The 27,015-nt window shown below is 39.0% G+C and overlaps 1 protein-coding gene across 1 annotated transcript in view; it reads right to left on the bottom strand.

Moving 5' to 3' along the window:
- The window catches only part of LOC109922926 (very-long-chain 3-oxoacyl-CoA reductase-A-like), a 155,547-nt gene that overhangs the window by 75,411 nt on the left and 53,121 nt on the right, over positions 1–27,015 (bottom strand). Inside the window, exon 4 of the mRNA XM_048606889.1 lies at positions 5,253–5,363. Coding sequence (XP_048462846.1) covers positions 5,253–5,363 — 111 coding nt within the window. The remainder of the gene's footprint in view (positions 1–5,252; positions 5,364–27,015) is intronic.

Genomic DNA, 27,015 nt, shown 5'->3' with positions numbered 1-27,015 from the left:
GAGAGAGAATCTAGTTATCAATCCCATCACGTTCAATGCTGTTACTATCTCTGGAGCCCCACCAAGGGGTTAGCATTGACAAGAAAACAAACTGGACCAGCTATACAAATATTGCGACTACAAGAGCAGGTTGGAAACTAGGAATTATGCGACAATTAGAATTAGCTTTATTGTCACATGTACTCACATGAATACAGTGAAAAGTTTACAAGTCGCCACTTACAGCGCCATCTTAGGTACAAAGGTACCTGGGTACAGATTCTTGGGTATAAAGCAGAAAGTAAAGAAACAAGGTTAAAAAGAAACAGTTAAAAGTTCAACACCACAGTCCATAAGCGCCTGGCCATGCTGGGCTTGCACTCCTCGCAAGGGTTTGACCTTGCCGCCGCCAGCCACCTCGGGCTGCATGTTCCCACCCTCACCACCAGCCGTCATGGCCCCTTGTCAAGTTGCATGTTCCTGGTCTCCCCCCGCTCAGGATAGCTACCATCAATGTCAGGGACCTTTCTCACCACCACATTGGTCTCACCCTCCCGCCCCCGCGCTGCACAAACTTGCACCTCACATAAGGTAGTAGATTAAACTAAAAAAAGTAGTGAAAGGACTAAAAAAAAACTAACTCACCGCTCGCTTCTTCCACCATTCACGGGTATGTGATGGAATATTTCCCCATGTGTAGGTTGCAACAGCACTATGGCTTTGGAAGTGTATTTTGTCCTGGGTTTTTGTTTGAACAGCGGTTTTGAGCCAAAAGTGCCAAGCCATCTCTAAGCCAAAGTAGTAAAGAGCTTGAGGGCCATTGGGTTATTTTGATTTTTAAAAGTTGGAACAGTAGAAGCAGCATGGGTGGTGTCAGGCTGTCACAGAACCAGGGTTTTAAGTTGAGCTTTCAGTAGCTGTTGGGGCTTTGAAGTTGGTTGTGGAAGCTGCCATACCTCTGCCTCTACCAGAATTTTCTCTTGGTGTTTTTCCTCCTCGACTGGAGAAACAGTGCATATGTAAGACAATATTTTATTGAATTTGCCTTTGCCAAGGGTGTATTTGTGGGATGTTAACAACTTGGAACAATTGCTCTTTAGTAGTTCAATAATCTATTTTTCTGTTATATTTTCCAATAGAGTTAAAGCTATACCAATTCTTCTTTCTTTTGTTTGTATTTTAATTGGTGGGTAAGAATAAAGTGTGCTTTGCTTAAAGCCAAGTAGTGTAACCAATCAAGTTAAATCTGGAACACAGCATCTTACACTTGTCTTTAAGATAAAAGTTAGCTTAGACCCTATCTCATCGATAAATCTGAAGCACAGCTCCAACAAAAGAAAAATCCAGGGCAAAGCAGCCTATTTGACTGACTTTCCATCCACCACCTTCACCATATCCCTCCAAAACTTTCCTTTACGTGTACTTACCAAACTGTCTCTTAAACGTTGCAATTGTACCCATTATCCACCACTTCCTCAGGAAGTTCATTCCACACAGGGACCATCTATAAAGCATTTGCCTCATATCTTTTTTAAAATCTCTCTCTCACCTTAAAAATGTCTTGAAATCCCCCATCCTGGGGAAACGAAAACTACCATTAACTCTATCTATACCCCTCATTATCTTGTAAACTTTTATAAGGTCGCCTCTCATCCTCATATTCCAGTTAAAGTCTCAACCCATTCAGCCTTTCTTTATAACTGAAGCCTTCCATATCCGGCAACATCCTGATAAATCTCTTCTGAACCCTCTTCAGCTTAATAACATTCTTCCTATAACTGGGCAACCAGAACTGGACACAGTATTCCAGAAGAGGCCTCACCAATGTCCTGTACAACCTCAACATGACGTCCCAAGTTCTATACTGAAAGGACTGAGTAATAAAGGCAAGTGTGCCAAATGCCTTTTTAACCATCCTTTCTATATGTGATGCAAGCTTCAAAAGAATTATGTACCTGCACCCTCAGGTCCTTCTGTTCTACAACAACACCCAACACCCTATCATTAATTGTATAAGCCCTACATTTGTTTGTTGCATCAAAATGTAATACCTCACATTTATCCAGATTGAACTCATCTGCCATTTTTCAGCCCATTGACCCATTTGATCACGGTCCCTTTGTAATCTTAGAAAACCTTCTTCCCTGTCTACAATGCCACCAATTCTGGTGTCTTCCGCAAACTTACTAACCATGCCTTCTACATTGTCATCCAAATCATTATATATAAATGAGAAACGAGATCCCAGGTTCAATCCCTGTGGAACACCACTGGTGATAGGCCTCCAGTCCAAAAAGCAACCCTCTACCACGAATCTGTCTCCTGCTGTTAAGCCAATTATGTATCCAGTTGGCAAGCTTACCCCGAATTCCATGACCTAACTTTACTAGTTAGTCTACCATGTGGAACCTTGTCAAAGGCTTACTAAAATCCAAATAAACAACCTCTACTGCTCCGCCCTCAATCTTAATTACTTCCTCAAAAAAAAACTCAATTGAGTTTGAGAGAGACGATTTTCCTCAAATCGATTCTGATTATCCCTAATCAATTTTTGCCTCAATCTTTTATAATCACCTCCAGCAATTTACTCACAACCAAAGTCAGACTCACAGGTCTATAGTTCCCTGGTTTCTCCTGACAACCTTTCTTAAACAAAGGTACAATATTAGCCACCCTCCAGTCATCAGGCACCTCACCTGTAGTTATATTTATAGATGATGCAAATATTTCTGCAAGAGGTCTCACAATTTACTCCCTTACTTCCCACAATGTTCTGGGATACATTAGATCACGTCCTGGAGATTTATCCAACTTTATATTCTCGAAGATCTCCCAAACCTCCTCTTCTGTAATGTGAACTGTTTTTAAAACATCAAAATTTATTTCTCTGCATTCTCTAGACTCCATTTCTTTCTCCACAGCAAAAACTGATGCGAAATATTCATTTAGTATCTCTCCCAGCCTCTGGGGTTCAACACAAAAAGACCTCCTTGAATTTTAAGAAACCCTACTCCCTCTCGTTACCCTCGCGCTCTTAATGTATTTGTAGAACCTTTTTGGATGATCCATAACCTTACCCATCAATGCTATGTCATATCCCCTCTTTGCCTTCCTGACTTCTTTGTTAAGAATGCCCCTACACTCTTTATATTGATTAAGAGATTCAATTGAACCAAGTTGTCTATACCTAAAATAAGATTGTCTTTTATTTTTGATTAGAACCTCAATATCTTTATTTATCCATTTTTCCTCAATCTTACCTTCACTATCAGGAACATAATGCCTCTGAACTCTCGTTATCATGCTCTTAAAAGCCTTCCACTTATCAGACATTCTTTTACCTGCAAACAGTGTACTCCAACCAACTTTTGAAAGCTCTTGTCTCATACCATTAAAATTTGCCTTAGTCCAATTAAAAACTAACTTTTATGGAAGGCTTATCCTTTAGCATACCCATTTTGAAACTAATTGATTTGTGACTGCTAGTCCCAATGTGTCCCCCCACTTTTACTTCAGTCTCCTGCCCTGCTACTTAAGGCATTATCAGCAAAGCTAGAATTACCCATGGGCATTAATAAACGCAAGTCAGGATCAAACCTCTCACCACACCACCATCCACCAGCCCCCCACCACACCCCCGCCCCACATCAATCATAGGGTCCTCCTTTCTGTTCCTCACTTCCCAGCCCACCAGCCTCTGCATTCAAATGATCCTAAGCTGACACACCCAGCGAGATGCCATCACCAGACATATTTCCCTCCTCTCCCTTTCAGCCTTCCGCAGGGATCATTCCAGGGATCACTCCCTAGTAAACACAAATCTTGTCTTGCCCTGCACCTCTAAGCATACATCATCCTTTCTCCCTAATAGGATCTATTTCTTCCTACACATTCACTATTTATAAGCCAGTTGAAAATTTCTGAATTTTCTTTTAAGTGTGATTCCATTCAAATATTCTATTTCTGCCAACCTTAATTTAAACTTCACCTCCCTCAACTTATTATATTTAGCCTGGTTTTCACTTTGCATGCATCATGCACCCTTTTTCCATTTCTTCATATTCTGCATCCTAGCCATCAACGAAACCCTGGTTTTAGTTGTTGGAAAGTAACTAGGTGCAACTGAAAAACCTTAAAATTACCCACTATTCTATTGATATTTCCAATCACACCTCACTCCCATCAGTCTGATTGCAGTTATCCTAGTTAAATTTTTTTATCCCATTGAAGCAAGCCCTCTACCAACTTAGAATTTCTACTTTAATCATTCCTTGCACTTGTTATTAATCTAAAAACAATTTCGATGCATGATCACTCTTATCCAAGTATTCCCTCGAAGATATTTAGACCACCTTGATCATTTCCTCCAGCACCACATCCAGCAAAGTCTCCTTCCTAGCAGAACCAAGACCATACAGGTCAACAGAGTTCTCCTATACATGTTTCTTCCCCTCTCTTTTCCCTTTACACTAACATCAATTACCTGAATATCAATGGGGATAAAGCCTTCTCATTACACCTCTTGCATGTTCAGTTTCCCTGCAAATTAGCTCTTTTTTACTTTTTAAATTGTATCAAAGGAATAGCCCCCAGGTAGAGTGATCATCCTTTTATTTCTCAACTGCATTCCTCAAAAACAGCCTCTCTTTCCACTCTATTCTCCCTTCCCTGTACGCAATGTACAGATTTCCTCCACCTAGACCTTACGAAGTAACAAAAAAACATACCAAGTAAAATGTCTTACACCCAGGGAAAACAAAAATGAATAAAACTGCTGCAGCAAATCCTTTACTTGCGGAGACTTAGTTTGCAAAGTGGTAAATCATTGCAACGACCAATATTTTATAGTGCAAATTTCAAAGGAAATGTAGTTCAACTGGAGTCAGAGGATGACTTAATGGGAGGTAGGACTCAGTAAACATTACTTAGCTGGCATTAAAATGAAGCAATTTTTTAAATAAAAGTTCAAAGCAAAAAAGGGTGGATGGGATGGGGGCAATGTAGGGAATTGCAACACCAGTTATTCAGGAAACAAACATGAGTATCTGCTGTGTGGAGGCTTGCTGTACCCCAGAGGAAACGAACAGACAAGATTCACTAGCAAGCATAACATTCAATGTTAAATCCCTCCCTCTTACAGAATTAAAGCAGCATCCTGTTTTTAAGAAGTCAGAAAACATTTGTTTTTAAGTACACGCAATAGTGCAAGTTGAGGCTCGAGGATTGTAAGCAGGGAAGCAGGAATTCTACCTACTTTATTCAAGGGTACATACCTAGAACGCCAATTTCTAGACAATCCAGGCCAGCTTCAATAACCTTGTAAATTTCAGTTCCTTCTCCAAAATCCAGTGCAAGAGTTTTTGTTTCAACTTTGAATTGCTCGCCTAGAAGAAAAGAGAACGTTTGTCCATATTACAAGTTACTCCATGGCTCTTTGTAGTAATGCATGGAACCAGTTTCAAGATACATGAACCACATAGTCAAGTGTTACAGCGCAGGCAGCCAATTGGCCCATCTAGTGCCAATTTTGTTCTTTCCCTATAACCTCTCCCATTTGTAGCCAAATCATCCAATACACCCCAAATATCTCAATTGAACTTGCCTTCACCAACTTCCAAACAGTGTATTCAAGACCTTAAGAATTCAGAGAAAAGGATCTTCTTGCTTCACATTCGCTTCTTTTACAAATCCATTTAAATCTGTGCCACCTGGTTCTTAACGCTTTGGGACAGTTTCTCCTGATCTACTCTATCAAGCCCGCTTATGATTTTGAAATCTTCTATTAGATCTCCTCTTAGCCTTCACTCTAGAGCAAACAGTCCGAACCTGTTGCATCTACCTAAATAATTGAAATCTACCAACCCTGGAACCGTTCTTGCAAATTGCTCTTGCACTCTCTCTAATGTGTTCAAATCCTTGCTATAACATGAATCCTAGAACTATACATGGAACAGGCAGTCCCTGGGTTGCAAACGGGTTCTCAAGTCCCTTCATAAGTCAATCTGTACAGAGCAAGTGGCAAATCGGAACTCAATTTAGAGTCATACAGCATGGAAACAGACCCTGCAGCTCAACTCATCCATGCTGAACAGATTTCCTAAAACTGAATCTTTCCTATCTATGTACCAGTGTACCTCTTAAAATGTTGCAATTGTACTCGCGTCTACCACTTCCTCTGACAGCTCGTTCCATATATACACCATCCTCTTTGAAAAAGCTGCCCCTCAAGTCCCATTTATATCTTTCCCCTCTCACCTTAAACCCATGTCCTCTAGTTTTGGACTTCACTACCCTGGGGAAAAGACCTTGGCTATTCTCACCTTATCTATACCCCTCAATGGCTTTATAAACCTCTAAGGTCACCCCTGTCTCCTACACTCCAGGGAAAAAGGTTGCAGCCTATTTAGCCTCTCCTTACAATTCAAACCGACCGCTCTTGGTAACAACTTTGTAAATCTTTTTTGCACACTTTCCAGTTTAACAACATTCTTCCTATAGCAGGATAACCAGAACTGTATACATTACTCCAAATGTGGTCTTACCAAAGTCTTGTACAGCCGTAACATGACATCTCAAACTCCTGTACTCAATGCTCTGACCAAAGGCAAGCGTTCCAAAAGCCTTCTTCACCACCCTGTCTACCTGTGACGCCTTTCAAGGAACTACGTACCTCCACCTCTAGATCGCTGTTCAGCTCTGTACGTCCTAACATTAACTGTTTAAGCCCTTGCCGTTCATCGGACCACTGGCTCAATTGATCAAGATCCCCTTCTGCACTGTCCACTGTACCACAATTCTGGTTTCATCCACAAAATTACTAACCATGCCCTTGGCTTCGTTGCTCAGACCATTGAGTCTCAGAGTTGGGATGCCATATTGAGCTTGTATAGGATGTTGGTGAGGCCACTTCTGGAGTACTGTGCACAGTACTGGTCACCCTGCTGTAGGAAGAATATTTTAAATTGGAGAGGGCTCAGAAAATATTTACAAGAATGTGTCGGGGACTGGAGGGTTTGAGTTATAAGGAGGCGCTGATTAGGTCACAATCTTTTCACTGGAGGGTGGGAGGTTGAGAGGTGACTTTATAAGAGGTTAAAAAAATGAGGGGCAAAGATAAGGTGAATAGCAAAGATCTTTTCCCTAGGGTGGGTCAGTTCAAAACTAGGGGACATATTTTTAAGGTGAGGAGCAAGATTTAAAAGGGATCTGAGGGGAAACTTTTTCAGAGGGTGGTTCATATTGGAATGAACAGCCAGAGGCAGTGGTCGAGGCGGGTATAATTACAACATTTAAATGACATTTGGACAGGTACATGAATAGGAAGGGTTTAGAGGGTAACAGGCCAAATGCAGGCAAGTGGGATTAGTTTAGTTTGGGGAACTTGGTCGGCATTGCCAGGTTGGACTGAAAGGTCTGTTTCCGTGCTATGATTCTCTGCCTCCTATATTTTCATCCAAATCTTTTATATAAAAGATAAACAACCGTGGACCAGCAGCAAAACTTGTCAAACACCACTGGTCACAAGCCTCCAGTATGACGACTCTGTCTTCTACTGTCAAGCCAATTTTGTATCCAATTTGCTAGTTCTCCTTGGATCCCACGTGATCTAGCCTTACCAACCAGACTACCCATACAGAACTTGGCTAAAGTCCATACAGATAATGTCTACCACTCTGCCTTCATCTATCTTCTTGGTCACATCTTCAAAAATACTCAAATTGGAGATATGATTTCCCATACACAAAGCCATGCTGACTATCCCTAATCAGTCCTTGCCATTTCAAATGTACATCTATCTTGTCTCTCAGAATTCCTTCGGACATCAGCTCACCGGTCTGTAGTTCTCTGGCTTTGCCTTGCAGCCCTTCTTAAATAATGGCACCACATTAACCACCCTCCAGTCATTTGGCCGTGGAGAATACAAATCTCTCTGCTAGGGGCCCCACAATTTCTTCCCTAGCTTCCCACAATGTCCTGGGATAACTTGATCAGGTCCTGGGGATTTATTTGCCTTTATGCTTTTTAAGGCCCCCGGCACCTCCTGTTCTAATGTGAACTGTTTTCAAGACATCACTATTTATTTCCCTAGAGTTCCTTAGCTTCAATGTCTTTCTCCATAGTAAATTTGACAAAATATTTGTTTAAGAGCGCACCCTTCTCGCGTGGTTCCACACACAGATGTAAATCAACGTGAAGCAGCCTTACATAAGTACGGGACATGATCACATCAGGTTTGTAAAATTGCACCCCGTACGGGATCACATTCATAAAATCGGGGACTCAGATCTGACAAGTGTCTTGAATAGTTGAAAGTTCAATGTTATCTCCTTGCTTGTGTTCTTTGCGTCCATATCAATAACAAATTGTTATAGTAGGAGTTTAGCCTACATCTCCATTCTTCGCAAGAAATATTGGCTGAATAATTTTTCAAACAAACTAAGGAGTTTTGAATATTTATCTTCTATTTTGCACTTCAAACAAAACAACTATTCTAAGCATTCATTGATTTTCAAATAGCTACAAAAAACATAAGTAAATGGAAGTCTAATGCTGCCAATGGCTCTAATTATGCAGACTGCATACAAAACTGACATAAGGAAATTCAAATTTCCTATCATCGTAGACAAAGAGGGTTGCACCTGCAATAATACTGGTGTGATTCAGGTCTAGATTTGAAGTTATATTAACGGTATTGCACTTAGATAATTGTTCTAGAGCATTACATTAAAAGACAACTAGCAGTTTCTTCCTGTCTAAAGTCTAAGCCATTAAACTTGTACCTTTGCAGGCCACTAGTAAGAAAATGGACTTCTAACTGCCCATGAGAACACTAATTATTGGAGTGAACAGGGTTTAACCTTAAAGGTGTTTTGTTACTTTAGGCCATACCTATTCAACAATACCCTACCCTCAGTGCTGGGGTGCTTATACATGACATCATAATCTCTTTGGTCTTCAGCACTATCTTGAAAACTTGATCACTACATTTACAAATATCTAGGGGAGTCTTTATTTGTTTGAGTTTTGGAGACCTCCCAATGATATTTCAATGCTAAGCTGCTGCGGCATGATACTGTTGAAGCAACCACACCCTCATTTAGGTGCCAGATTTTCATGCTCCAGCTGATTTCGGTCAGATTAAAAGTTCCTTCTGGCACTGCTAGCACTCCACACCTACCCATTATTCACTCTTTGGCTAAGTTAATAGACCAGAATATATTGGGATATTTCGTCATTTAAATATAACATGTTTCATAAAAAAATAATTCTAGGAATTAATTTACTGATATACCACTTACACAAAGGACTAAAGAAAGATTAAACAAGTCAAAATTACAAGCAAGCTCTTGTAGGGTCATTGTCAAGTACTGATTCATAGTGCCAAAGTCAAGCCCATGGCACTAACGGACCACCTAGTCAGGGAGGAGGACAAAGGATGGAAGAACGATAGAGAATCCCATAGTCAGATCAGACAAGCATTTCTGTGGCAACAAATGTGACTATGTTGCCTCCCTAGTGCTAGGGTTGTGGTGGTCATGGAACAGCTGGTCATCCTTCTGGGGAGGGGAAGAATTAGCCAGAAGTCACGGTTCACATTGGCATGAACAACATAGGTAGGAACAGCGATGAAGTCCTGAAAGCAGATTTCAGGGAGTTAGTAGGGAAATTAAAAGCGGGACATCAATAGCAGTAATCTCAGGATTGCTCCCAATGCTACATTCTAGCGAGCTTTAAAGTAGGAGGTTTGATTGATTTAATATGCAACTGGAGAGGGTGGGGAGGGGCACCAGATTTCTGAGGAATTTGACCTGTTCTGGGGCAGTTGAGACCTGCTCACGCTGGTCAAGTTAGACCTCCACAGGACTGGAACGGTAACCTACACAGTGAGATTTTCTAGTGCTGTTTTTCAAATTCAGTTTTTGGTGGGTAGGAACCTGAGGGGATAACCTCAGAGGTAAATTAGAAGGAAGTTGGTAACAGGAAGTCAAATAACCGCCAGAGAGACTAGAAGATATAGTATGCTTTGAAAACAGAATAATGTCAAAGAGTCCAAGTTAAGGGCACGCTACCTGAATAATCATCATTTGCAATAAGGTAGATGTTCTAAAGGAACAAATAGATATGCAATATATCTAACTGCATTGACAGAAACATGGCTGCATGGTGACCAGGACTGGAAAGCAATTATTCAAGGATATTTGATGTTTAGAAAAGCCAGACACGGAGGAAGAGGTAAGTCATGCTAATAAGGCGGGATAGAATCATCACATCAGGAAGCAAAGATCTCAGATTGGAAGAATAATGTGCGAGATCTTTTGGATGGAGCTAAGAACCTGCAAGGGACAGCAGACATTGGGTGGTGTTATTAAATACCAGAACTTGAATATACTCAATGATTGACTTCAGGAGGGATAACTCCAGAGAAATTCATAACCCTAAAAGCATTCAGATATTCATGAAATTAAATATCATATTAATATTCAGTTTGAACATGACAAATATAATTAAATATCATATAAATTCAATAGCACTTAATTCAAAAAAAGCCAAAAACTTTACTCATCATTCCATTACCTAGTGCATATGTTTGCAATAGTCACAAGTAGGCAACAAGTTATTACAAAATTCTGAAAATAATTCTAGAGGACTAGATCATACCTGATATAAACCTTTTTCAAAATTGTAACAGTGGTGTCAGAAAAGGTGGAGATGCAAATAGAAATGCAGACAGTTGCCAAAGGAGAGAAAATGCTTCTATAAACTTATGAAGCTGGTTCAATTATATTAAACACATTGAAATGAGCAAACAGAGGGACAGCTACGTCACAAGGTAGTGTTTTTTCCGGCAGCACCCAGACCCATGCTGGTCAATCTTAATCAGCTCAAGATAACAAAACGATCTAAAATGCGGTGGGTTTTCTTGGTGAAATTAGCAACTGAAAAACTAGTTAGTTAATTTGTTGAGAATAGAAAGTGTACACTGGAAAGTTGCAACAGTCCATAAATACAAATCATGTCGTGCGTTTACAGCTAGAGTGCAACATTGAGGGTGTACAGAAAAAGTCAGTAACCCTATTGGTTAAAAAAAAATCTTGCATTAACTATGCTGCACTACAAAAAACCTGGTTTTAACGAATCATTGGTATTAAAGTCTAAGGTGCATATGAAGCAGCCATTTAAGTGAAGTAATTCATCTTCAGAATTCAAAAGGAGCATTTTGCAGGGAATAAAGATGTTACTATACAAGCTTCCGTCCAGGGACCAAATACCGTAGTGATCACAGAATCCACGAAAGATTCAGGTTACAGTGGAGCAAAACTTGAGAATTTTTCTTTTTATCTTAAAAAGCACTAGATATTTATTCCTGTCTTGGTTATGCTTTATGCACTTCTAAAATAGACAAAGTAAGCTTCAAGATGTAGAAATTAATTTTGGAATGAATGACTGATCACCACAGGAAACAATGGAAAGAACAGAATGTAAAAGATTTGTTTTTAAAAAGCTAGTCAAAGCAGTCGCCTACATAAAAAGCTTTTACATTTAATCAATACAATAAGTTTGACGTAATAAAAACAGCTAATTTTCAAAATGCAATTGAACTATTCAGGACAGTTTCACCTTTAACTGAAAGATTCAATCAAAAATATCATTACATGTTAAGAATACCAACACTTCAGGTCTTTATTGAAATGTAAATGTAAACAAAAGATTCAAATTGTCTCACATTCAAATAGTTACAGGTTTGAACAATGCCACTCTGTATACCCAGATGCTAGATATCTAAGTCAAAAAAATCAAAAAACTTAAAATTTGTTCAAATATTCTCTCCACTCTTGTGAAGCCATCATTTCATAATGGGCTTAATTCTTTGGTTGCTGATATCAGATGAATTTGCAGAATTTTTCATACATGGATCAAACAATCAACAGTGGCAACCTGGTTTACCAACTTTAGGACAGTGCGAGGATAGGAGGAGACGACAATTACAGCAACACAACAAATCAGGCGGAGGCTGAAGCCATGGGATTAATGAGGCACTTATTACAGGAGTACAAAACCGGCTCAAGTCAAGAAACAGTGTGGTAGTGAATGGTTGTTTATCAAAGCTGAAGGAAGTGCATTGTTGTGCATCAAATCTCGGCAATGGAACTGTCGCTTTGTCACTTACATTGCAACTTAGACTGATACACAGAGCATAATCTCAAAATCTGGAAATGTTGCAAAGCTCAAGCGCAGTAAACGACAAGATGATACAGAGTCAGGCTTCGGAAAAACACTGATGAAATGGGCAGCAGAGACCTGGACACCATGTACAGAAATTTTGAAGGGGACAGTACAAGTGACATGGCCACTTAAGAAAAAAAAGGTCTATGGATCTCCTTGGTTTACAAATAAACCAGGAACCAATGTCCAAGCATTACGTAACTCTCAGATTAGGCTTCAGGGTTACCACATTAACTTTAATCATCCCACCACACGCAGGATGGTGAGGCCTTGTGGAGGGTATAAAGAAAATTTACTAAAACAGTACGAAGAAAGAAAGAGTTACGACATGTTATGAGATTACTGTATTCCTTTCACTAGAGAAAGGAAAGGGAAGACTTAAAAGACGTTCAAAATCTTGAAGGTCTTGCATAGTTTTATTTTTCTATTTTAGTTATTTCCATTGGCTTAAGATGATTGGCAAAAGACAGAAGGACAAGGGGAAAAACTTTTACGCAGAGTTATGATGTCATGGAATACAATGCAAGAAAGAGTGGTGGAAGCATTATCAAAAAAATGACTTTCAAGAGACAACTGAATTAAGATTTGAAGAGGGATGTTTTTCAGAGTAAAACCAGACAAATGGGATGAATCTCAAAGGGTTAACACACCTATTATGGCATAAACTCTCTCTTTGTGACTCTGTTTAATTCTATGAATCAAGATGGAGTATATCAATGAGTGGTTTCAGTGTTGGTCAATTCTCTTTCTCCTCACCCTGCAACCCAAGATGTAAGATAAAGAGCAGAATTAGGCCATTCAGCCCATCAAATCTGCTCCATCATTTGATTTAGGCTGAGATGTCTCATCTTACTTGTATACCTTCTCTCCCCAACACTTTATCCCCTTACTAATCAAGAATCTCTGAATGAAAGACACTCAATGACTGGCCTCCACAGTCTTCTGTGTCAACAAGTTCCACAGATTCACCATCCTCTGGCTGAAGAACTTCCTCATTTCAGTTCTAAAGGGTCTTCACTCCCTTCACACTGAGGCTATGCCCTTGGGTCATAGTCTCTCCCACCAGTAGAGGCATCTTTTCCACATCCACTCTATCCAGGTCTCTCAGTATTCTGCAAGTTTCAATGAGATTCTCTCCCGCCCCTCCAACTCTCTCATCTTTTTAAACTCATCAAGTACAGGCCCAGGGTCCTCAACCACTCCTCATATGACAAGCCCTTCATTCTTGGGATCATTCTTGTAAATCTCCTCTGGACCACTTCCCAGGCCACCACATCCATCCTTAAATACAGAGCCCAAGGCTATTAAAGACTATTGAAATTCAACACTACCAAGTCAAGAAAAAAATTGAGAAAGATCAACCCTAGAATGAACCCGATCTTGGTGCTGTCCCGAGTTGAAAAAAACCTGTTACGTCATGAGGGGTTACAATTCAAGTTATCTTGGCAAAAAGGTTCTCAATTATATAAATAAGATTGTTGGTACATTCTAAGTAATTTTTGAGACTCAAAACTTCAAGTAAACCACAGACTACACCTAAAATTTAGGCAGTGGTTTGCTTGAATAATAAAAAAGTAACTGATCTGTAACCTTAAGATGTTCCTTTTCAAGTAACACTTCCTTATAAATTATCTTCAGTTTCTGACCACAGAAGGAATGTCATGGAAAAACAATTGGAAAGAATCATTTTTTAGGATGCTCTGTTACATATTTTGGGATTTGTTTTATTTTGATGGCATCTTGAATGAATTCTTCAAAATGCCTAAAATATAAACTTAAAACAAATAAAATTTATCAAAAATGCACAAAATTTACAAAATGTGCAAGTAATGCATAATCAGATAAGTACACAGAAAACCAAGGATACAAATATATCATTTTAAAGGTACCTAATGCAAGGAAAACAAGGATTACTATTCACCAGCTATGGTACGGAAAGCAAAATTACAGTTCATTGAATAGAGACATCACCCAGAACAGGAGAAAATTGCAGGTCTGTGTGAAAAGAGCGAGACTAAGTAGTCATGTCAAAAAGCCAGCACTGGCATGATGGGCCAAATGCCCGCCTCCGTTCTGGAAAGTTGTTCCATCCTATCTTCTGATATATGGAGACATTCACCTAACAGAATTACATTCACACCTTCATTTCGATGCAATCAATATGACATACATAACCCCAAAACAGTACTAACTCAAATTAGCCCTAATTCACTTGGATTGCCGAGCTTAAAATCTTGCTGTGTATTCTTTATTTCATATTTATTACTACAATTTAAGCATGTATGGTTGCTTATGGTAAAGTTGGTCAAAATATGCTCAGTAAATAATGGAACAAAACATGCATTCTTCTCAACTAATTAATTTGGAAGAGAGAAAAGACCTGTGCTGAAATTGAAAGCTTAAAGTATACACAAACTTTATAGCCAATGAGATAATTTCAAGTTGCACATTCTTTCATACATAATTCTCAAGGTTACAGTGGAAACGACATTGAGTGCAAAATTAATCAACATTAAATGTTGCTTTATACTGTGAAAGAGCTATTTGCAGAAATAAAGTAATAAATGAAATTCTAAAAGATAGTTGCATTTAGTTTAGGGCAGCTAGGACCTGTAAACTACAATGACACTTAAAAGTTTTATTAATCAAAATATCTTCACATTTATGAAATTATACATCCCTTTTTCTGTAATCTTGGGGATTTTACAGTAGGCCGTTTCTTATACAGCTTCATCTGGAGTTCCTGCCTCCAGCCCTCAATGCTGATATGTTGGCTAGAAGGCTCTCTAGGAGATGTACGGGTACGGAAATACTTCCTAAAAAAAAGTCACAGGTCCTATTCTCACCTGTCCCCTAAAGTTTGGCCAGGGCTTTACACAGTTAGGCAATGTTAAAACAAATGGAGTTTTAGCTGAAAGATACTTGTTCACTGAAGCTACTCTCCATATACAACCTGAATCAACAAAAGAAAATATTTTTGCATTCCATACTCAATATAATGCGCACACAACTCTTTCAGATTGCTTTTCAGACTAGTTTCAAACCAAAAAAGAGAAAATGAAACATAACATACTAATGTATCATTAAAATTCTTACTAAATTGCTACTAATTTGCAAGAAACAAATGGCTAGAACTGTCAAGGAATCCTCGATGTATTTAAGGGGAAGCTATACAGGCATACAACTGAGCAAATAATAGATGGATATGTTGATAGGCTGAGATGAAGTGCCAAGTAACTCGAGTAGAGCAGAAACTCTAGAATAGACTTAAAATGATATGTTTCTGTGCTGAGAGATTCAATTAATTGGCTTTCATAAATAAATTTGTAACTGAAGGAACAGTGCAATTTGAATAGTTGTGCCGTGTCAAACCAATGACTTACAGGCTCAATGTTAATGACAATTAGCATTTAAAAAGTGCCAGCGCCTTTAAAAGAATACAATATTCTAAGACACTTCCACAGGGGCATTATCAAAAAGAATACGACACTGAACCACTTAAGGAGATATCAGAGCAGATAACCAAAAGCTCAACCAAAGAGAGGTTCAATGAAATGTCTCAAAAAGAGAGATAGCAAAGTGGAAATTTAGCAAGGGATTCCAAATCTAAGGATCTTGCAGTTCAAAAGATGGCCCACCAACGGCGGAGCAGTTTAAAATCAGAGGAAAACAGAGTAATGGTGTTGGAAGAGATTATAAAAAATAAGGTGTGGAAAGCAATAGAGGGGTATGAAGTCAAATAGGAGAACTTAAAATTGAAGCATTGCTTAATTAGGAGTCAGGGTAATTTAGTGAGCACAGCAGTGACGGGTGAATAGGATTTGGAGGCAGTTAGGAATAAGTCATTTATATAACAACTTTGGTAACTACCAAAGCACTTTACAAAATGTAGTTATTGTTATAATGTAGGAAACAACAAATTTTACATGCAGCAAGCTGCCACAAATACAGTAACAACCAAATAACCTGTTTATGTAATGTCTGTTGAAGGATAAATATCAGCCAAGTTAAGAATAACTTCCCCACTCCTGCTCAGAATAGTGCCAGGGAATTTTTTTTACATCCATCCGAGGAGGCAGTTAGATCTTGATTTAAAGCTTCATCTGAAGGATGGCATCCCCAACAATGTCTCAAGACTACAACGGAGTGGCAGCTTCTTTTTTGGGCTGAAGTCCTAAGGAGGGATTTGAACTCTCAACTTTGTAATCCAGGTATGTATGATACCAACTGACTCACAGCTGAGACAAACAACAGGAATTATGGATGAACGAGTGCAGAGGTTAAACATGGAATGTTGGCCAAGAGAAGACAAAACAACAGCATATCAACAGCTGTGACAAGGACACGGTCTAATTCAATCTAAATATTTCCATCTTTTTCCATCTTAAATATACAACCCCCTCACCGGGTACTCAGTTGATAACTTTTGCTGTCAATTATTTATTTTTTCATGGATTCCAACACCATGTCTGTAAAACGTTTTACCACAGAGTGAATTTAACTGACCCAAATCATGTCCCTTCACCTTGCGAACATCACATCTTTCTCAAACATAAGCAAAATACTGAAGGTGCTAGAAATCTGAAATAAAAACCGAAAAAGCTGGAAGAACTCAGTAGGTCTGGCAGAATCTAGAGAGAGAAAAAAAAAGTTAATATAGAGCCCAACATGATTCTTTTTCAGAGCAGCCTTCTGCTTTTATTTCACTTGTGTCTCTCATTTGACTTCCAATTCATAAATGAATGAACTAAAATCCACTTGCTACATTTCCCTGTTTGTTTTCCATTGTTTTCCTTTCACGTATGGCAGCAAATGCAGAACATTAAAAGCACCCAAGAGTTCAAAAAGCACTTTCTGGATCCATTCTGTGCATGTAGCATTGTTTTGTAACATTTTATTTGCCTTTTTGCCTGTTAACAAAGGCATCAAACGACTGATCAACTCTTCCTGATAAAATTTGTTTTCCAAGTTTGTTATCTAATTACTTCTATTTTATAAATAGATTTTCTATTTTTAAAATACTGCCATATGCATTAATTTGTGTTCAACATTGAATACTATTGGTGAATCATTTACTCAGTTGTTAAATTACAACTTACTTGAAATAGACAGCATCGCGACATTTAGTGAGAGTTTTAATTCCTCTTACAGTAGGGTCAGCAAAAGCAAATAAGTGTAGACTATAAACCAAACGCAAAACAATTACAAAATTACAATAAATCAATTACAAATTCCATTGTTAATGAAGAGTAAATAACCTACATGGTAACAGGTTGTTTGCTTTCTAGACTCTTCAAAATTGTCATCCAGTGCACGAAACAAAAAAATGAATCACTTGTCACGATACATATTCTAAAACTCAGGTCTTCTATCAAAGAATTACAACAGAAGTTAATAGTTATCAACTTTTGACAAATTTTACCATAAAGCCTTTCAACACAAGGGACACCCTAAAATAAAAAAAAAGTGCTGGAGAAAAGTCAAGTCTGGCAGCATCTGTGGAGAGAGAAACAGTTAACATTTCACACCCAATGGCTGCTTCAACATGCAATGGTCTGATAATATTAAGTGTAGGAAAATCAGGTGTTTTTGCAATGTCTATGTAAATCAATTATAACGTATCTTAAATTTAATATTTTGTCTACGTATAACTGAATTAACACCTGGTGTATTTTCAGCATCAATTGCATCAGTTGGGTGCTGAGGGCAAAATCCAAAATTTGCAGAGGATGCTAAGCGACTGAGAATAGTGAACTATAAGGCTGATGCCGAGTGACTTCAGAGGGATATTGACAAGTCGATCAAATGGGCAGATACCTGGAAACTTAATTTTAATGCAGAGAAATATGAATAGATGCACTTTGAGAAGAAACAGACAACACAGCCTCAACTTTGAGAGGAGAGGGACCTCATAGTTCATGTGCATAATTGTCCAAAGGAGGCTAAGCAAGTCAAAACAGTTGTTAAGGTGGCTTGTAGGATCCTTGGGTTTATAAATAGAGGCAGAGTGTATAAAAGAGAGGAAGTGATGTTACACTTTATAAATCATTGGTCTGACCATACTTGGAGTACTGTGTTCAGTTTTGGGCACCTCATTTAAAGAAGGATGTTAAAACTCTGGAGAAAGTTCAAAGAAAATTTACGAGAACGATATCAAGAATGAGGGATTTTAGACACAAGGAAAGGTGAGAAATTGGGCTTATTCTTCTTGGAGCAGAGAAGATTAAGAGATGACCTTATTAAGATGTTCAAAATTGTGAATAATTTTGAGGGGGTAAAGGGTATATTCTGTTTCCATTAATTGGTACGTCAGTAAATAGGGGTCACAATTTCAAGATTATCAGCAAGAGAGCCAATAGTTAGAGGAGAAGAAACTTTACTCAGTTGTCAGGATTTGGAATGTGCTTCCTGGTAGAGTGGTGGAGGTGGTTCCATAGATGGTTTCAAAAGAGAACTGGATATATATTTGGATGTGATGAATTTGAGGGCTACAGAGAGAAGGCTAAAGAATGGGACTAGCTGGGTAGCTCTTTCAGTACCCGGTACAGACATGGGGCAAATGGCTTCCTTTTGTACTATAAAATTCTATTATTCTATCACTTTGCACACCACAATAAGCAAAACAATCCTCAGAAACCTGTCACAAAAGTCAAAGAATGTCGCAAATTCCACTGGGAATTGGGTTCAGCTATAGCAGATACTCAGTACATGCAAGGTGTGACTGTATTATGCCTTTAACAGAGATTTGTCCTGTACGTGTTTCTCTTGCAGAGAAAAGTGTTGCCAGTGCTGCTTCAGAAGTAGTGGCTGAACAGCTTTGAGCTCCCTAAATGTTTTGCTTAAATTAGACAAAAGAAGCATGATAGGTGGTGTCAGGCTCAAAGTCCCAGAGTTTTAGTTTTGCTTTCAGATGAAGTTGGGTTTTTGGAGTTGAAGCTGACTGATAAAGCTCTCTCTCTGCTACAGCAAAAACCTTGCGTTCTCTCTGCCGCTAGGCTGTTTCTTTTGGTGTTCCTTTCTCCTGGACTAGCGATAGCACATCAGAATCTGTTTTGCTGAATTTGCCTTTGCCAAGGGTGTGTTTATGGTATGCTGCTATATTGGAAAAGTTGATGATGAATAGTTAAATATTATTTCAAGTATTTCAATAAAGTTATGTCAGCTCTTTTTTGTTTCTTCTTACAACACAGTTAAAATACAAAGTGTGTTTTGCTTAAAATCTAGCAGACGACCAATCAAATGACATCTGTAACACAGCACCTTACACTTGCCCATAAATAAGATAAAAGTTAGGCCCTGGCCTATCTCCTTGATATATTTTGAGGGGGTTTGTTCTGGTCTATAACATAGCACATAGCAGTGGAAGATCATAAAGGTCATTCTGTTAAGTCCCTTTTACATTACAAGTGTGAAACCAAACAGTACACAGAGCCTTCTAGCACTGGCTACACTTAAAAAATTCAATTGCAGAAGAACCAATGGAATCATAAATCCAAGAATGATGAAACCAATAAATCTATCACCTGGTTTAAAAGTGCTTTTTCCAGAAAAGTAAATTTAAGACATTGTTTGTGTGTTTCTACTCTTGCTGAGTAGATTAAACAATTAAATCTATATATTTATGGAGCCCTCGTACAATTAGACAGACAGGAGGTAAAGAAAGGCACACAATCTTTACAATCTCAGTTCAATTCAAATAGAAGTTTGAAGGGCACACCTGTCCCTTGTTTAAAAATTCTCATGCTTTCACAAAGGCTACTGTGCTAAATGAAATTAATTCAACTATACATAAATAAGGGCGGGTGGGTTACAAGCCTAACCCATGTTATGATCCCAGCTGATGTTATGACCGGACAAAACAGATCCCAGACATATACTTCATGAGATTGTATTTTGATTTTAGTTTTAATGAAGTGGTCTCTCAGTAAAACAGAAACTTACAATGCTGCAGATTTTGCCACCTGAAATAAGGCCCTATTACTGTCTTATGAACAAGAGTAAGCTGTTCAGCCTCTCAAACTTGCTCCACTATTCAATAGGATCATGGCTGATCCAACGTTCCACACCCACTTTCCTGCATTTTCCCCCAAATCCTCTGTTCCCTTACTGACCAAGGATCTATCACAGGCTTAAATATACACAAGGACTCTGCCTCCACTGCTCTTTGTGGCAAGGAGTTCCAAAGGCTCTCAACCTGAAGAAACTCTTCATCTCAGGCTTAAATTGGCATCCCTTCATTCTGAGACTCTGCCCTCTGGTCCTAAACTCTCCCATGAGGGGAAACATCGTTTCAACATTTACGCAGTCAAGCCCTTTAAGCATCTTATTTGTTTCAATGAGATAATTTCTCATTCTTCTGAACTCCAGCAAGTACATTCCCCACCTTCTTAGCTTTTGGTCATGAGACAATCCTTTCATACCACAGCTCATCCTGGTCAAATTTCTCTGAACTGTCTTCAAATGAAATGGTATCTTTCTTTAAATAAGGGGTCTAAAACTGTTTAGTTCTCTAGATGTAGTGTCATCAGCAGCATCTTGAAGGTTGCAGTAAAAGTCCCCTGTTATTATACTCCAACCCTCTTGAAATGAGGGCCAACATTCCATTAGCCCTCCTGTTACCTGCTGCAACTTCAACTTTTAGACTAACAAATAGCTTCTTCCTGGAGTTATTATACGCATGCTAAATATACTCAATTAAATAACCTCTTCAGTGGTTTACCCCAACACTTACGGTCTTGGAGTACTAATTCCTCACTAAGCCAACCTAGTCCATGACATATCCTTCCTTTCTCAGAAGCACTGGCTTTTTAAAGCTATCCTATTACAAGAGCTTCATAGGACTCCTCAAAACTCAATACAAAATCAAAACTCTTCTTCTCTAAAGCAGTTTCCCTTCTAGCAAACTTTTAGACCCCGCTATTTACCTGGTTAGGTTGCAGAACAATCCAAAATTAACAAAAATATTAGTAGTGCACAGAAAACCTATTCATTCTAAAGTCAGGCCTCAAAAACTATTTTAAAAGCAATACTTAAAAGTTAACTATAAATTTCAAACACACAGAAAGACTCATGTCTCTAAACTCAATTCAAAAAGTCGAATTTGCAATAAATGACATTTAAAATATATCCCTAAATCTCAGCTTATCACTAAGTTTTCAAATTAATCTGTGAGCTGACCGACCTTGGGAGCTCCTCATGTCTGACAGGGACACAGAGGAGTTTCCATCTCACAGACTCTTCCTCAACCCTGCCAACAATCTGTTGGCTGCAGCAACACAGGAACAGAAAAGAGGAGTGAATACCCATCTCAGAGTACACTTACTGCTCTTATGACTTGTAAACTGACCAGGTACTTGTGAAAACACTTCATGACAAATGGGTCATTGATTGTGCAGCACTTTGAAACAACTGAGAATGTGGAATTCTCTTCACTTAACAAAAGCCTTTGAGTATTAAAAATTACTTGGGGAAAAAAGTATTGTGAACTTGTTTAAGAGGTTTTTAAAAATGAATTTTCTGCTACTTATTTAATAAATGTAGAACTCAAATGTAAGCTATGACTTTACCATCATAAATAATTTCTCAATGTGCGTATATGTACTGGTGGTGACATAAATATCTCTACCAAACAGAAATTGAAGCTGACAAGTCAACTCTGTTAAGTCTTCAATACCAAGTAAATAACTGGAAGCAGAGAACATTGTAATTGGTTATTACTCATGCTTCATTATACAATACAATGCAAACTTCACAGAACCTGTGCGGTCGAAAATTTTATCATAGTAAAGGCAATATAGATTCATGTAAGGATGTCTTTTTGTGACCATCTTTGTTCAGCATCACTCCCAAACTAATCTGAAGTGAAGTTTCCAAAACCCAGTAGTTAAATGCACAGATGTTACAAAGCTCATGAAGCTGGTAGACTGCAAAACTAAACAGGATAAGCAATGAGAGGATTTAATAATTCAATACTGAGTAACCAGATGTCAAATGGAATTCAATGGAATACAAACATATTTCTCAAAAACTGAAGTGACTAGTAGTTTAATGAAAAGAAAACAAAATATAGAAAATAAAATATCTATGGTCCTGGCTAATAGGGGATAATCACAACACTGATCAGTGGCAAAATGTAAGTCAAATCAGGTGTTGAAACGTATTTAAAAGTCAACATTGAGTCAAATGCAAGATAAACCTAAAAATCACTTTTGAAACATTTTCAAAAGATATCATGCCATGTACAGTTCTGGTCACATAAAATGAAGATGTTGCAGAATTGCCAAAAAATGTCTCAGATAATAGGTAACCCAGGAAGGTTGAAAGGTATAAAGCTTGGATGTTGATGAATGATTACATGAAAGTGTGCTGTGTTCTCACTAGGCAAAAAGAAAACATTAAAAAGATGATAATTGTAGCTTTTAAGATTTCAAAAATAATGCAGATTGATTCAACCTGCTTTGTACTCAGTTGTATAAACCTTTAGTTCAGCCACATTTGGAGTATTTTGTGCAGTTTTGGTTGCTACACTATAGGAAGGATGTGGAGGCTTTTCAGAGGGTGCAAAAGTGAAGACAGTTTTAGTATGGAAGGGTAAAACGTAACGACACAGGGTCAGAGGGCTAAAGGGCCAGTTCCTGTGCTGTGTTGTTCTTTGTTCTTTAAACAAAAAAGAAGAGGTTTACCACAGGTCTGGCAGCATCTGCAGAGAGAAATCAGAGTTAACAGTGACCCTTCCTCAGAACTGATGGTAACCAGGAAAAGGTTAGTTTAGATGTAGAAGATAGGGTAGGGGGGGAGGGGGGGGTGGGGGGCAGAAGGAGTAAGCAATAGGTGGGGTTAGAGCCCAAAGAGAGAAGAACAGTTGGACAACCAGGATGCTTACCAGGAAGTTGCCTGGTTTGGACGTACAATATCTAAAAAGGAGAGATTGGATTGTTTTCGCTAGAGTGACAGAGGCTGAGGGGGAACCTGATAGAAGCTTATAAAATTCATGAGAGGCGTGGATAGTCAGCACCTTGTCAGGATGGAAATGTCAAATACTAGGAGACGCAGGTTTAAGGTGGGAGGGGTAAGTATAAAGATGTGTGAGGCAAGTCTTCTTTCTTGCCCCCCCAAAAAGAGGGGTGGGTAGGTGCCTGGAACACATTGTCAGGGAGGTGGTAGAAGCAGATAATGATAGCAACTTTTAAGAGGCATTTAGACAGACACATGACAGGTAGGGAACAGAGGGATACAGACCTTGTGCACGCAGATGGGATTAGTTTAGAATGGCATCATGGTTGGCACAAACAAACAGTCAGAGCATGGAAACAGACCCTTCGATCCAACATCCTGGTCTGACCTAGTCCCATTTGCCAGCATTTGGCCCATATCCCTCTAACCCTTCCTATTCATACACCCATCCAGATGCATTTTAAAATGTTGTAATTACACCCCCTCCACCACTTCCTCTGGCAGCTCATTCCATACACGCGCCACCTGAGAGAGAAAGTTACCCCTCAGGTCCTTTTAAAATCTTTCCCCTTAAACCTATGCCCTTTAGTTTTGGATTCTCCCACCCTAGGAAAAATACCTTGGTATTAAACATGTCCATGCTCCTCATGCTTTCATAAACCTCTATAAATTCACCTCAGCCTCTGACACTCCAGGGAACAAAGCCCCAGCCTATTCAGCCTCTCCCGATAACTCAAATCCTCCGGTCTAAGCAACATACTTGTAAAGCTTTTCTGAACCCTCGAGTTTCACAACATCCTTCCTATAGCAGGGAGACCAAAACTGTACGCAGTATTGAGGTTGGTTGGCTCGCCGAGCTGGTTTCTTGTTCCACAGTGTACTCCAAAACCTTATGTACGCAGTATTCTAAAAGTGGCCTCACAAACATTCTGCACAGCCACAACATGACCTCCCAACTCCTATACTCTATGCACTGACAATGAAGGCAAGCATACCGAACACCACCTTCACCACCCTGTCTATCTGCGAATCCACTTTCAAGGAACTATACACCTGCACCCCAAGTTCTCTCTGCTCAGCAACACTCCTCTGGGCGTTATCATTAAAACATACAAGTCCTGCCTTGGTTTGCCTTACTAAAATGCAACACCTTGCACTTATTTGAGTTAAACTCCATCTGCTACTCCTTGGCCCATCCCTTGTACTGTCCACTACACCATCTATTTTGGAGTCAACTGCAAACTTACTAACCATGCCTCCTATATTCACATCCAAACCATTTATATAAATGACAACAAGCAGTGGACTCAGCATTGACCCTTGCAGCACACCACTGGTCACAGGCCTCCAGCCCAAAAAACAATCCCTCTACCACCACCCTATGAGCTGAAGGGCCTGTTCCTACTCTACTGTTCCTTTCTTAGGATTCACACACAGCCATGGCTGGTTATTAACAAAAGTAACCTAGTTTCCTTTCAGATCAATAAAAACTAAAGTTTTATTATTTTACTGTCTGTGTGAAAATTAGGAATTAAGTTCACCTGAATCTTTTGCCATCATTTGGTTCTGACACCTTAAATCAAGCAACATATCTTTGGCACCTGAAATAAGACCATAAGAAATGGGAAGAAGAGTAGGCCATTCAACCCCTCAAGTCCTCACTGCCATTCGATAGGATCATGGCTAATCCAACATTGCTCACATCGAATATCCGTACTGATCAAGAATCTATCTCAGCCTTAAACCTGTGCAAGGAATCTGCCCCACAGTTCTTTGTGGCAAGAAGTTCTGAAGATTTTCAATCCTGAGAGAAGAAATTCCTCATCTCAGTCTTAAAATGGTATGCATTTATTCTCAGACTACGCCCTTAGGTCCTAAACTACAGTCAGTTGGTGATGTGATCGAGCTTAATAACAACAATCCATTTGTCTGCCTACCCTGATTGTTTTCTTTCCTTTCTTCCCCCTTCCCCACCACGGGCTCTGTCACCAACTCTGCTCAGCTATACCCCCTTCCAAACCTCCATCAGCATGAATACCACCTTTTTTGTTTATAATTCTGTTTGTAGTTCTATTTCTTGCCCCTGCTGAGTTTCTGCAAGTTTTCCAACACTGGTCATTCCATACAAGACTGAAAGAGCATGAAGAAGTTACCATTTTGGAAAAGCACTTAGTGTTTGTGGATATTATGCAATATGTTCCGACAGTTGTTCTGTAGATTTACCTATTGCTCTTTTTCATATTTGGGGTATATAATTTACACTGCAGAGCTGATAAAAATACATTGGTGTTTTAGTAATAAATGCACCTGCGCACATAAACAGGTTAAACAATTAAAGTTAATAGCTTAAACAAGTTTTTTTTAAACTATATTCACATCCCTACTGCAGGGCTTGAATAGCAGCACTCAATGTACGCAGTACTGGGAATAGTTAAAATGACTTACCTTTCCAACAGTTTGAAATCAACTCACTAACAGAAGCATAGAAACTCATACTTCAAATGCTGGAGCAGATTTAAAGCTAGAGCAAGTTAGATCATGACAATGTTTAAACACCATTCACAAGGGTATTACTTCAATCCAGGCCAAAAGGATTACATATTTTAGTATCAGCTAACTCTCAATTAAATACTCAGCTTCCATATATACAAACCACGTAACTTTCTTCCAGTGTGGCATACATATTACAATTCAGAGTGTAAACATTCTTAGCATCATGGAATTCCTTCCTTCCTCTATTTTTGACATCAAAATTGAGATACAGGCAATGAATGTTTCTTGCCCATTAATATTTATTCAGTATAAGGCAGGTATCTTTAAATAAAACTCCTTTTCTGCTCCAACTACATGCTACAACAGTGCTCTGAACCAATGTAAACATTTCCAAAATCAATCATTACAACTATGCCACTACCTATAATGTGGTAAATTAGGCAAGTCTGTCAGGATGCGGACTGAAACTGGCCTTGCCTAAAAAAGACTTGGATTCAAAAGTCAAACTGCACAGAACTTTCCTTTTCCATTTAATTGCTCTCTGGATGTAAACATTGTTGACAAATATTGCCTGTCCCTGGCTGCCTTGAGAAGGGAGTGGAGTCTGCTGCCTGGCCAATGCAAAAACAAAGTGACACCAACTGTCCCATTAGGTAGGGACCTCCAAGATTATAACCCCTCAATAACCAAGAAACAATGACACGACCAGTTTAGAAGAAGTGATACTTGGAGACTGATGGTGATTTTGTTCCACTAGACTTGTTATTCATCTCAGAAATTCCAGTGTTTGGTTTGGGAATTATTGCCAAAAAATCAGTGAATTGCTGTAGTGAATTCTGTAAAGAGAGCCCATTACCAGTGATGTTTGTTACTGAAATGAATGGCTGTTCTGTCGGTGGATGGGATGCAGAAAAGCAATCCACTGTGATGCAGACTCAAAATTTTTCAACATTCTTGGAATTGCACCCATCCTGCAACTACCAGACAACTTTATGCTTTGTAGGCAGCAGAAAAGATTTGGAGAGTGAGCAACTGGGCCACTTAATAAAAACTCAGTAGTCACAGCAATTAATTGGTTGTTCTACTTCAGTTTCTGATCAATGGTAACCACAGCGCCTGGCAGTTATTTTTTTTTTTAAAAAACTTTTATTGGGAGTTGTGAACATCAATGGCAATGGGCATTTACAGCCCATCCCTAATTGCCCTCAAAAAGGTGGCACTGCCACATCTTGAACTGCTGCAGTTGATGTGATGTGATGCTGGGAAGGGAATTCCAGGATTTTGATGATTAACAGTGAAAGAACCACAATCTAGTTCTAGACAACAAGGTGCAGGGCTGGATGAACACAGCAGGCCAAGCAGCAT

Source organism: Rhincodon typus, chromosome 17 (assembly GCF_021869965.1).
Source record: "Rhincodon typus isolate 14 chromosome 17, sRhiTyp1.1, whole genome shotgun sequence".
In the NCBI taxonomy this organism is placed as follows: domain Eukaryota; kingdom Metazoa; phylum Chordata; class Chondrichthyes; order Orectolobiformes; family Rhincodontidae; genus Rhincodon; species Rhincodon typus.
This window is presented reverse-complemented; position numbering and strand designations above follow the sequence as displayed.